The sequence below is a fragment of the Microtus ochrogaster genome, chromosome 15 (genome assembly GCF_000317375.1).
Source record: "Microtus ochrogaster isolate Prairie Vole_2 chromosome 15, MicOch1.0, whole genome shotgun sequence".
Lineage (NCBI taxonomy): Eukaryota > Metazoa > Chordata > Mammalia > Rodentia > Cricetidae > Microtus > Microtus ochrogaster.
In genome coordinates, this window is record NC_022017.1 from 22,169,879 (window position 1) to 22,182,714 (window position 12,836).

Here is a 12,836-nt window from a genome sequence, read left to right on the forward strand (position 1 = left end):
GGTTCTCCCAAAGAGCAGCTGTGGCTCCAATTGGTCCAGCCTCTCCCATGTCTACTTCTGCCCTGTAAAAGCTCTGGGACAGCAGTCCCGGCCACTGTCTGGACATTCTATGGCCTTCATGAACAGAGAAACAGGGCCTCTGAGGAAAGTAAAACAGCTGGACTTGGTACCACACAGACCAGCAGCTCCCTAGAGTCTCCTCCCCCCTGAGCCAACCAAGCCCCTGGGTGTTCAGGCTGAGCTGCAGTTGTGGGGAACAGGTAGAAGACATGCAGGGTGCACTAGGTACCATGTGCAGGAAGAAGACGTGAGCGGAGAGGGCCAGGGAGCAGGGAAAAGGCCAGCACCCTGTTTTTTTTTTTTTTTTTTTTTTTGTTACTTTAGCTGCCATGCCAATTTGTGGGTGTGGGTCTTCTCCAGGGAAGCAAGCAGCCTAGAGGCAGCCTGCTGTTCTCCCAGGGTTCCTTTGTGTCTCAGAGCCCCTTCCTAGGATGTGTGGAAACGTTGAACGCTACCTGAGACGCCAGGGACGGTGTCCAGCATTAGCTTAGGGTGGGCTTTCCGAGGACAGGGTGCATTTTCTGTATTATACTGTATGCACTGTTTGTGGTTTTGGTTTGACTCTGAGACAGGGTCACACTATGTAGCCCTGGCTGGTCTGGAACTAGTTATGTAGATGAGGCTGGCCTCAAACTCAGAGAGATCTGCCTGTCTCTGCCTCCCGAGTCCTGGAATGAAATGCTGTGGTACCACACCTGGCTGTCTTCTATACTCTGATCTGCTGACCTGGGAGCTTTGCCGGCTCTGGACAGGTGCCCATCTTCAAAGGCAGGCCACTCCCCAGAGCTGGCAGGTAATACTATGTGCGGTGCCCATCATTACCCCTTCCCCAATCTGGGCCACTATCCACCTGTTCCCCAAGGCCACTCCCCAGAGCTGGCAGGTAATACTATGTGCGGTGCCCATCACTACCCCTTCCCCAGTCTGGGCCACTATCCACCTGCTCCCCCAGTCACTCCAAGGCAGGAATTAGGCACAGCTGTGAGTCCAGCGCCCATGGAAGCTATCCATACTGGATGATCCTGTCTTTCACTTGGCCATAGTGCCTCACCCCGATGCTCTCTGGTGTGTGGCCCTGTGTGATGTGGGGTGTCCCCTCTATTGTCTGTGAGCAACAAACGCCCTTTCTATGGCAGGCATCTGAGCTGGAGGTGTAACTCAGCGATAGAACACTTGCTTAGCATATGCAAGCCCCGGGACTGGCACCTAGCATCCCCCCCAACTAAATCAATGGGGGCAGGGGTCCTGTGATCTGTTTTAGCCTTAAGTGGATAATAAGAAACCATCTTAAAACAAATAATCTAACCAGAATGTGGTCTCTGCATGGTCAGCATGCTTAGGCTTTGACGGTGGCAGTGGCTGCCGCAGCAGAGGACATGGGAGCATTTTGTCCTGCCCACCTTGGTATTGCCCCATGGCTAGTTAAGGAGCTTCCAGGAGGCAGAAGCCAGACAGAGGTGGCTGTCCTGACCTCAGCTGACCTCTCCCCTTTGATATACAGCCTATAACCCCGATGTCTTATGAGTTCCTGGCCTTGCTTCCTCAGTCTTTAAGGAGTCTCTTGTTCTGACCCACAGGGTCGCCGACCCTGGCCTGCAGGGCATGTGGCTCTCGAGGGTCAGCTTTGTCTCACTGAACCCTGGACCTTCTAATGAACAGGATAAGTGCATCCTGACCACAGTCAGGACCTACCATCCAAGAACTCTTCCTGGATCCTGCCACCTTTGTGGTCACTGGTCAATGGCCTGGGGCCAAGCTGTATGTGGTGGTTTGAAGAGGAATGGCCCCCGTGCGCTCATGTATCTCAATGTTTGATTCCCGGCTGGTGGATTGTTGTGGAAGAACTTGGAAATGCGGCCTTGTTGGAGAAGGTATGTCACTGGGGTGGGCTTTGAGGTTTCAAAAGCCAGACCCACTCTCTCCCTGCTTCCTGCCTGCAGATCAGGATGCCGCTCTCAGCTACTGCTCCTGTACCATGCCTGCCTGCTGCTACGCTCCCCGCCAAGCTGTTCTGAAGCTGTAACTGACCCCCCCCCCGAATAAATGCTTTCTTCTTTAAGTTGCCTTGGTCATGGTGTCTCTTCACAGCCATAGAACAGTGACTAAGACACTATATTTTTCCTCAGAGAGCTCTCTTCATCTCTGTCCTCCCACAACCCCACAGTCCAGCACCCCGTGGTCCCCCCTCCTCACACTTCTGGGAGGAGGCCTGATGTTCTTGCATCTTGGGCTGCCTGGCCCTGCCCACTGTTTCCCAGTGGCTCCAAGAGATGCCCAGGTGCGGATGGGTGTTGCAGGCTGGGCAAGCAGCACTAGTAGAGGGAGGCAGGGCCTCAAAGCACAGGGAGTTATCAGAATAGTATTTATTGATATGCTCAGTGCTACCTTGTTAATACTTCGTCACGTGGCGCGTGGCTGAGGTAATAGGGGTGGGGCCAGTGGGGCCTGGACTCCCATGGGAAGCAGCCCAGCCGGCAGCTGGGGACCCGGGAGGGGGATGTGGTTATTGCGTTGTATTTCCTCCCTCACTCGCACCCTGGTGCCTATGCCTGCTCTCACCCACTGCTCACGTGGGTGCCATTCACACACTCACACACACTCAGGCTCACTCACACCACGCTTGCCCCCTAACTTGCTCATGAGCTTGCTTGCGTGTGGGCACTGTGCCCTCTGGCAAACTCAGGCACTCAGGCAGGTGCTCATACCCACACCTGCTGACCTGCACGCTTGCACCCACCGCTGCGTGTGCCACTCACACACACCGTCCTTTGCTTGAAATGCACCCTAATTCTCCTGATGATAAATAAGCTCGTCAGTTACAGTAATCATAGTAAAATAAAGTGTGTGTCAGGCTATGAGGAGAAAGTGCATGTTGATTTGGACCTGGGGCAGCCCTCGGTTCCCTGACCTGAAGGCATCAGGTCCCTCTGCAGGGGCCAGGCCCTTAAATGAGTGACCCCCGGGGGGGGTCTGTCCTGAGGCCAGTGCCACGTTTCTTAGCATCTCCCTTACACACCCTAGGCCGGGCCTCACTAGGTCTGCTGAGCTGTCTCAGCACACAACGAAACCCACAAGAAAAATAAACTCTCCCACTTGCGGCCCAGTACGCAGCGGGGGGGCCTGATGCTGGGGGGGCATCCTACCCCCTACCTGGCGCTCTTGCCCCAGCCTGCACCTGTGGATGCCATGGTGAGCCAGGTGGAAGGAGTGCTGGGCCCCGTGGCATGCAGACAGGTGGCTGGGGGTGTGGGCAGTACCGGGTGAGCCGAGTTCAGGTCTACTCAAGGCTAGGCTCAGCTGGGCCATCCCTGGCTCATGCAGAGAGTTTTTGGTGGCCTGGGAGGCCCTGCCCCTCAAAACTCCACAGTACTCACAACTGTCCTTGGCTCCTCGAAGGTGGCGATGAGGATCTGCTGGGGTTGGGGAATGGTGAGGAGGTCGCCCATGTTTGAGGGTGCACAGGGACCTCCATCTTCCTCTTCCCGGGCCTCATACAGCGTGCTGATGTGGAGCAGGGGGTGAGTGGCATTTCGGCTCAGGATGGTGAGGGGGTCAGCCTTGCCCAGACTGCCTGGTGACAGGGGGGCGGCAGCAGGAGCCGCGGGGGGTGAACAGACGTGAAATGGGCCCCCAGATGGAAGCCCTGGCAGGGCAGGCTCTGTGGGGTATGGGAGTTCCTTCTCGGGGGGCGGAGCATCTGCAAACAGACAGGAACACAGGCATTTTACCATCTAGCTCATTCCTATAGCCCTCCCAAGTGCTACCCACGGGACCTGCTGGGCCCCTAGCATCCACGGATGGCAGGCACCCTTGCACTTCAGCAGCCTGCCTGGCTAAGTCTCACTGTCTAGAAATAGCAGGGCTGTTGGCAGAACATCCACCACCCCCTGAAGTGGCTCACATCTGCCTGAAGCCCGTATTGACCAAAGAAGATATGTCCCCTGGTGACTGCGGTCCTGCCTTCCTCCTCATCCTCTGTCTTATGGGAGGCCTTCCCCTCACCTTAGGAACAATGCACCAGCTGGTTAGCCTGGTTGCCACTTCATCTACATTGTTCTCTGGTGCTTTCTGCCCTGTGCCCTAGACACAGGGACTGCCATTTTCCTGCTCAGGGCTTCCTGCCCCATTCCCCACCTGCTTGGCTTCCTACCTTTGGTGGGTGCTGCAGCCAGGCCCAGCCCACATTCTTCGGTCTGGGACAGAAAGCCACCTTCTTGGCTCCGGGAGGCTGGTAGGGCAGGGGGAACTGCTTCAGTCTTGGCCTTCTTGGTACCTAGAATGTAGGGATGCACATCCAAGGAGAAGTGACGAGTATGTTTCTTGTCAGAGGCAGCAGGTGGGGCAGGGGAGGGACCTGGATCACCTCCACTACCCTTGTAGTGGTGGGCAGCCCGGGCACCGGCATCCAGCAGCGGGGCAATAAGCGTATCTGTGGCTGTCTTCCTGCGTACGGGCTTGGGCTTCTCAGCCTTGCTGTTTTCCACCCGCATAATGGCCAGCTGCTCCTTGAAGGGCTGTGGCAGCGGGTTGCTGGTGGGGATCCACTTCATTTTCTTACGGGGCCGCTTGACCACAGGTGGCTCAGCTGAGCCATCAGGCTCCGCAGGGTTGATACTGGGGTCCACAGTCTGGATGCCTGAATCCCGCACAGTGGGCGTAGTGTCGTGGTTAGACTGAGCCAAGGCTGCCAACAGCTGCCGCACCACGTTGTCGTACATGAGGTCACTCTCGTTGGTGATGAAGTCCAGCCGATTGAGCGACTTGATGTGGTCACGGTTCTCGTTGCAGAACATGGCCAGGATGTTGATGTCACAGAACTGTGAGCGCCGCCACTGCCGGCGTGTCTTGATGCCCACCTTGTGGAGTTTGTCAAAGATGAAGTTGCTCTTGCGGAAGATGAAGAGGTGGATGAGGTTGACTAGGATGATGAGGTTCATGAAACAGAGCAGGACAATGTCCACACCTGCAATGATCCGCTGCAGTTGCACGGATGGCAGCTTGCAGCTGACACGCACCGTGGGCCCAGGGCTACCCACTGGCCCATCAGGTGAGGCACCCAGGGCACAGGTGAACTCATTCTGCTTTTGGGTGGCATAGTAGGTGCATAGGTAGGAGATGGGCACTACACTGAGCAGCAGGATCAGTACATGCCGTGCCAAGTACAGCTTGGCCAAGAAATTGCTGCGGCCTCGGCGCTCCAGATACTTCTCAAACAGATTCTGCTCAGGGCTCTTCTCCTTCTCGGCATTCTCAATGATCTCTCGCTTCTCCCGCTCCGTAATGCCCGGCCCCTTGGACTGGATCTGCTTTTCAATCTTGGGGGCCCGGCCCTCAGCCGCTCGGTGGTAGCAGTTGTCGATCTCCTGAAGCAGGAAGTTGAGCTCGGAGGTGAGGCGCGTGGAGGCCAGGAACTCCCAGCCTAGTGCGGGTACATACATGATGGCGGCAAAGGCCAGCAGCGCGTAGGGCAGGAACTTGTGCTCAAACAGCGATGGCCACAGGCTGGCATCCACACCGGGCAGCGCGTCCCGCAGCTCTGTCCAGCAGTAGCCACGGGCGTACAGCGCCTGGTCACGGGTGAAGTTGTGCGGAGTGTAACAGTAAATTGGTTCCTCTGAGGGTAGAGAGGAGACATGGGCTAGGGCAAGAGGTGGGAGTAGCCTGAGGAAGACCAGGTCTTGGGATGAAGGGCATGAGATAGACCCGATCCCATCTCTGCTCAGACTTATCCCCTGTGCAGGTGGGCTGGGCTCTCTCATGTCCATGGACTCTATAGCCCACCCATAGAGCTGCTTGCCTTATGCCAGGGCTGTTGTTTCCTAACAGACTCACCCCTTAGGCCAGTTTTCCCTCACTGTGTCCCAAGTGCTGTGTTGTGTGTGTAGTTCCCGTTCTTACAAAGTAGTTAGCCAGTGCTTGTATGCACTGAAGAACTGACCAGAGCTGGTCTAGAAAGGCCAAAGACTGTATGTACAGGATAAATCAAGGTATAGAGAGGATCACGACAGGCCATGCCGGCAGCCAGGGTTTCCCTTTCAGCATCCCATAAGGATCAAAAACCAATCCCGGCCACTGGCTTTGCACTGTCAGGACTGGTGGCCTGGATGCTCCTCTCTAGCCAGAAGCAGTCACATTAAGTCCAAATTCCATGAAAAAAAGATTGTCTAAGACCGGTGAAAAGGGTCTCACAAGTCCCCTGTCCTGGATGAAGGGCAATGTGGGAACTCTGGATGCTGGTGGACACGGACAGGGGACGCTCAGTGGCTGGATGCATCTGCTACTGAAAACAAACAGGGCCTGTTTGCATTTAAGCGGGTACACATGCTCGCACCAGGCCAGGATCAGCCTTGTGCTGCAATCTTACGCTTGTAATTCATTTCCAGAAAACTTGGAGGCTCAAAGTCCACGAGATTGGGTCATGATCCCTAGGTACAGACCATGGCCGCCTGTGGCATTAACCCAAGCCAATTCCTCCTTAGCCAGCTCTTACCGTCAAGCCTGACCCCAGGGCAGGTCAGTTAGAAGCCTCTCCTGCTCCGGTTTAAAGCCCTTCATCAGTGTTGAGATCAGGAAGTAACACAATCTAATTGGCTAGTCTGTCTGTACCTAGTCTCAAGTTAATGCTGATAGGGAGATGGCAGAGACCCAGCCCAGCTGGAAGACCAATTTAAGAGTTTGAATATGGCCGAGTGGTGTCAGTGCATGCCTTTAATCCCAGCACTTGGGAGCTAGAGGCAGGAGGATCTCTGTGAGTTGGAGGTCAGCCTGGTCTACAAACAGAGTTCCAGGACAGCCAGAGTTGTTGCACAGAGAAACCCTGTCTTGAGCGCCCCATGGCCCAAGTTTGAATATGAAATTTTCTGTCTAGGCTCATGCCTTTGAACATCTGTGCCCATCGGGTAGCACTGTTTTGGTCAGTTTGTGGCATCTTTGGGAGGTGGGGTCTAGCTAGAAGCATGAAACTGGGGGAAGACCACAGGGGTTTTATGCACCTCGATGTGAATGAGCTACACCCTAGCCATATGCCTTTTCCCCCATGTTGGAATGTATTCCCTGAGATTGTGAACCAGACCAGATCCTTCCTCCGTTAGGTCGTTTCTGCCACAGCAACTAGAAAAATAACCAACACGGACATTAATCACAGGTAATGCTTTCAGGAGCCCAAGAGGTGGGGGACAGAGACCCCACTGGCTGCATGTTCTTCTTGTAGTACCAACATTTAGGGGCCCTGGCCCCATTCTAGTTTAGCCTACGACCTTGGTCAGCATTTGGGAATATATCCATCTACCTACACTGCCACACATCATGAAGGCTCAAAGCAGCTTAGGGCTCAAGGACTATCAGAACATAAGAACCCAGTCAAGGAGAGCCCCAAAGGCAGGGCCAATGTGGCCACTGGTCTTCCTCATACGGTCCTGAGAGGTATGGAGGGCCCCAGTAGAGGTGTGGGTGAGTTAGACAGAGTGAGCCTTGCTTAGATGGTCAGGTAGTGGGGTTGCTTGAAGCTGAGGCCATGTCCACATGAGAGCTGGGCACCTAGTCATGGTCAGGGGCTGAAGAGGAGGCTATGGATAGTCAGGGAAAGTTGATCCCTTTAACCTGAGGTGCTGGAGGATAGGTGTCCAGGGCAGGGTGAGCTGGGCTCTGAGAAGAGCAAACAGGGAAAGCAAAGGAATCAGCTCTCTTGGTTGGAAAAACGGAATTTTATTCACACACATATATATATTTTGTCCTTACAGCTGATCCCTAAAGCCACAGAAAGTTGTGTGGTTTTCTCTCTGCAAATTTGTCTCCCATCCTGTATCAAGCCAATCCCTACAGCCAGCCGAGCTGCAAGCTGGACAAGAGACTGGAAAAACCCCCTGACTCCCACGGGCACATCCAGTAGGGCCAAACTCCTCCTTTGCTGGCCTGTGTCTACAGAGGCACGTGGTGCTTCTGATGGCACAGCTGATACCAAAGGATCTAGAGGAGTGCAGGTGTCCAAGCATAGCTGGGTACCACAGGGTGGTGATGCTGTGGACTTGTCGTGCTGGGCCTGAACTGGGCAGGATGGCAGGTACCCAGACACTACAGTGGCTGCACAGAGCTCTCCCGACTGAGGCCCCTCTTGTGGGATTTCCCAGGGGTGATGAGCCTTGCCTGGGTAAGTACAGGCGCTCACCGAGGAGACACACAAAAGCTGGTTCATTTCAAGGCAGACAGGGATGTCTCTGGAGAGTGCTGTTGAAGGATTCTTTCCCCAGAGCATGGGTAATGTGTATACTTGGGCTCCTGGGCACCCTGCTGTTCACGAGAGTGCACTGGGGCTCCTAGCCAAGGAAACTGCTTGCCAGTCCAGCACTGACACTGCCTACCCCGTCCATAGTGGCATGGAGTCACAGTAACTCCAGAGCACTGAGGGCACGTTGGAGCCTCCAGAAAAGCAGGTCTAAATAGTATGAGCACAGACATGGTTGGGCTACACTTGAGCCCTAGACACAGCTCCAGCCCACTCCTAGGGTCCAGCCTACTTACAACCCAGCTCACTTATGCCTCTGTCACTTGTGGAAGGAAGAAAATCTTTCAGGGGATCCCTGGTTCTGCTGAGGCTGCTGCCTCTGGCCAGCTCATAGCTACCACTGTCCTCTCAGCTCCCCCAACCCCAGGACAGGTACAAAGCCTTTCCAAACTCCTTCACGGCGGAACGACAGCTCCCAAGATGACCGTATCGTGATTTCTGGGCCTTGTGACTGTGTCGCTTTGTGTAGCAAGAATGACTCTACAGCAGGGATTAAGGACTTTATGGGAGATGATCCTGGATGACCTGAGTGGGACAATGGAATCACAAGAGTCCTTTCAAAGGCAGGCAGGGGTGGGTAGAGAAGGCCTGAGCCAAATGACATGATGTAGTTAGGTCCTGAAGGTGGGAATAAGCTTGCCGCTGGAAGCTCCAGAAAGACTGGCCCTGCCTGCAGTAATGCTCACTGCTGCAGAAATGTAAGACAACCATTTTCCTTAATTTTTAAACGTGTGTGTGTTTATGAGTATGTATGTGGGCGTTATGTGTGCCATGGCATATGTGCAGAGGTCAGGGGACAACTGATGGAATTGGTTCTCTCCTCCTACCCTGTGGGTTCTAGGGATTAAACTCAAGCTGCTAGATTTGGGGCAAGCATCTTATCTCACCAGAGTTATTTGTTTGCCTTTTGGTGTGTGTGAGGTGCGGGGGGTCAACCTACGACCTCCAGCACACGAAGCAAGTGCTCTGCTGCCAAGCCACACCTTAGACTCGGACATTGTTTGAAGCCACTTAGTTTGTGCTAGTCCGTTCCTGCAGTGTGGGCAGATAACAGGTGGCCCTGGCTTCTGGCAGGCTGACTGCCTCATCTGCGTGTGTAGGTGGGGGTAGTACTCTATCCTAGCACTCCCTGCAGTGCTATGGGCAGATACTTCTGAGTGCTGCAGACCTTCCCATACCTGGGACAGAAAGGGTTGACTTTCGGGGGCCAGTGTCTGAGTGCCTCCGCCCCACAGGCCCCCTATGAGATCCATCTTGCTGGGTGCCCAGGAAAAGTCCAGAGGCCAGGTCAGGACTCACCTGTGTTTATGGGTATAGGGTATTTTCAGCTGTCCTATTTTAAAGATGAATACTAACAATGAGACACGTACAGGGTGACATCCCACTTGTGTGAGCTGGGGGGTCACACCTAGGCGATATCCAAAAGTCCCCCCAAGTCCCTGGGACCTGATTATTTGACCTCTCAGTCTGGGTCTGAGCAGGCTGGTGACCCCCACCCCCACTTCTGGACTTTGTGTACGGGCCCCCCACTCCTGCCTGAGCTCCTGCCTGAGCAGCAGCGGAGCTCCTTCACAGCAGTTCTGGCCCCTTCACCAGCTGCTCTCCAGACAGGAGTCCTCTGAGATTTTCCAGGGCTGTGAGCTCTACCTCCAGGTCTGCTGGGTGAGGACCAGCAGCACTGAGCTCAAGGAAATTCATTTTAGCACAGTGGAACCCATGACAAGGAGAGCGGACTCCTCCCAAGAGGGTATCCACACGGCACCCTCCGCTGACGTTCAGGATTGAATGCCCCCATAGGCAGAATCCGGGTGTACGCAGAAAAAAAAATGGAGGGACCGTTGGTCATACTGGTCACAGTACTAGCAGTGGGGTGGCTGGCTTAAAACAACAGATATGTACCTCATAGATCTGGAGGCCGGAAGTCCAAAATCCTTCAGGCAGGCCCCAGTCAGAGCCCTGGCACAGGGTCCTGAGTATGCACCTGTCTTACGTTCTCCTATGTTCTCACCGAGAGGTTCCCACACTCTGATGGGCCTTGGGAGAAGGAACCATTAAGGCACCCTTCCCCCAGACTCGGTTCTCTTGTGTCTGAGGTCCCTGGATGCTTCTAGACTCTGTGGGGCAAAAGGATGGTGAAGAGCCACAAGAAGCTACTGTACTGTTCTGAATATCAATCAAAGGCAAGAGAAGCTGTCAATGCTTCAAAATTGTGCAGGAGGTCAGAGAGAGCAAAGGGCAGGATTAAGGTTGGTTGTCCTCCTAGGAAAAGAACAGGATTACTGGTCAAGTATAGCTGCTTGTCTATGCTGCAGCGCCAGGAGCCCTCCTCATACTTGTGGTAGAACTAGTTTAGCATGGGTAGATAGGCTTAGACATGTGGGCCTCAGGAGGGCACATGCATTTCTGAGAGAAAGCACAGGAGGTCTGAAGGAACAGGTCCAGGGTCAGCGCTGGCTCTGGGGACATCCTGATGGTTCCAGGCCCGGCTAGATGCAGGGTGTTCAGTGTCCTCACAGGTGACAAGCCGGGTTGGCAGTGTCGGAGGGTAGGGCTCATATCAAGGGATTCACCAAAAATGGCCCAGTCCACGTATACCCACACATCTGAGGTTACCCTACTGTGTGTGTTATAAGGAGAGCTGTGGTCCCAAGTATCTGATGAACTCCTAGCCTGTACCTGTGGACTGACAGAGAGTCTGTGCAGATGTAGTTGAGAGTGAAGTAGAGTAACCCCAACAGTAAGGTATCCTGGTAACTCAAGGGAGGGAAGCAGACATGGGGAAATCCCCTATAGCGGGCAGACATGAAGCTCGGGTGATACAGCGACAGGCCAAGGAATACCAGGGATGGTCTGCAGCTACCAGCTAATCAGGAAGAAAGGGTCCTTGTCATCTCTAGGGCATCCAGAGAGAACTCAGCCCTGCCCACACCTGAATTTTGGGCTTCTGGCCCCCAGAACTGCGAGGCACATGTCTGTTGTTGTAAGCCAGCCACCCAAGGCCGGCATTGTGACCAACTCGGCCAAAGGCCCCTTTATGCACACACCTGGGTGTGACGGGAGGCCCCACTGTGCCCTCATTCTTCTGTCTTGCTTATGGGGACATCTAATCCTGAGTGTCAGAGCCTTTGGTGTACAAGGATGGAGATCAGGAGAACTTCCTCCACCCTTGAGGCAGTGTTAAGCAGTCTGAAGGACGCCTCCTCTCAAGTTGGACATCTCTAGGTCCTGGAGTTTCCTGAAACGTAAGGCACCTGTGGAGGACGGTGGAGAAATGGGTATCAAAATACCTGCTCTGGTTGCCCAGGAGCTGCAGAGGGCAGAGCGACTTGCCCCTCCAGAGGAACTCTAGAGCCCTGGCTGCCTTCCTCCTGCTATGAAACTGGCACCTCTGGGCCACACATTAGCCCCGTGTATGTGGATACCGAGGCTTGAGTCCTTGCCTCAGCTCAGCCCCAGGTGGGAGCTGCTATTTCCTGTCTATGTGTGAAACCAGAAGGCAGCTCCCTGAGTGCCTCCCGTTGGCTCACTGGTTCTGTTCTGGTCTTGTCACCTTAGGCAGGGCCCACCGTGCAAGGGCACTTTCCTGGGTATGACCACAGTTGCACCCACATGCTCCCTCTTACACCAGGCCCCCCTGACCTAACACTTCAGCCTCTTTCCTGACCTGCCCCAGCTTCCACCTACATCGCCTTTGCCAGCCAAGGGTGGACCTCTTGGGCCATCATTGCTTGATGTCCTCCAGGGTCAGCCATGTCTGGCCTCTTCTGCAGAAAACCTTTGGAGGGGGGGGTACTTCAGAGCTCCTCAGGAGTACCCTCACTTTCCTATACTATCCGCCCGGTGAATCCCGTGAAGCATCATGGGATTTTCACTATCCCTGGGCAGTGGCTCTCAACACTTACAACATCCTTCTCTTCATTGGCTACTCCTCCAAGTCTCAGTCCACACTGTGACATTCTACAATTCAGACCCCATGTCCCAATGACTCACGGCTTGAGGCTGAAGGAATGCAAAGCCAAAACAACAATAAAACAGAGGAGGGCTCTCCAGGAGGCCCTGTCTCCCTTCAACCCCTCATGCCAGACTGAGGTGCTGCCCAAGGTCTGGGATGAGACCCGAGGGCAATGCCTCACCGCCTGGCTAGGTGGGTGCGGTCCAGCTGGAGCTAGCTGCCTGGCGCTGAGAGCGAGCGCGCTCGGAGCGCTGGGCGCTAAACACCTGCGGTCGCGCGCCCTGCCTCACCTGCGAAGTTCTTGGTGAAGACCAGGGTGACCAGCAGGATGGGTACCAGCACGGTGCCGATGGTGACCACGCGGTCGAACGGCAGTTCCAGCTTGAGCTGCAGCAGCAGTGCGGCCAGCGCGCCCGCCTTGTCGTCCTGCGAGCCAGGCAGGATCAGCTCCCTCAGCTTCTCGCCCGCCAGCAGCGCGGTCGCCATGTCCGCCGACTGCTCCAGGAGGTGGTGCATGGGGGGCGGGGGCGCGGCCCGGCGGGG

The 12,836-nt window shown here is 55.0% G+C and overlaps 1 protein-coding gene across 2 annotated transcripts; it reads right to left on the reverse strand.

The window, feature by feature from the left end:
* Positions 1–2,408: 2,408 nt before the first annotated feature.
* Panx2 (pannexin 2) lies at positions 2,409–12,830 on the reverse strand. 2 transcript variants are annotated; one of them, XM_026782602.1, is made up of 4 exons: positions 12,584–12,658; positions 11,386–11,592; positions 4,211–5,674; positions 2,409–3,757 (listed from the first exon to the last, which is right to left on the reverse strand). In XM_026782602.1, exons 2-4 carry the CDS (start codon positions 11,417–11,419, stop codon positions 3,414–3,416), a joined length of 1,842 nt encoding a protein of 613 aa, XP_026638403.1. In that variant the 5' UTR covers positions 11,420–11,592; positions 12,584–12,658; the 3' UTR covers positions 2,409–3,413. The 2 variants fall into 2 exon arrangements, with proteins under 2 accessions (XP_026638403.1, XP_005354426.1); XM_005354369.2 differs by lacking the exon at positions 11,386–11,592 and having other exon boundaries at positions 12,584–12,830.
* Positions 12,831–12,836: the final 6 nt, after the last annotated feature.

Coding starts and splice junctions, on each gene's coding strand:
- Panx2 (XM_005354369.2), bottom strand. CDS start 12,809: ATGCACCACCTCCTGGAGCAGTCGGCGGACATGGCGACCGCGCTGCTG. Junction 5,675..12,583: donor CTTCACCAAGAACTTCGCAG/GTGAGGCAGGGC, acceptor CTCTACCCTCAG/AGGAACCAATTTACTGTTAC. Junction 3,758..4,210: donor GGCTGCAGCACCCACCAAAG/GTAGGAAGCCAA, acceptor GTCTGTTTGCAG/ATGCTCCGCCCCCCGAGAAG.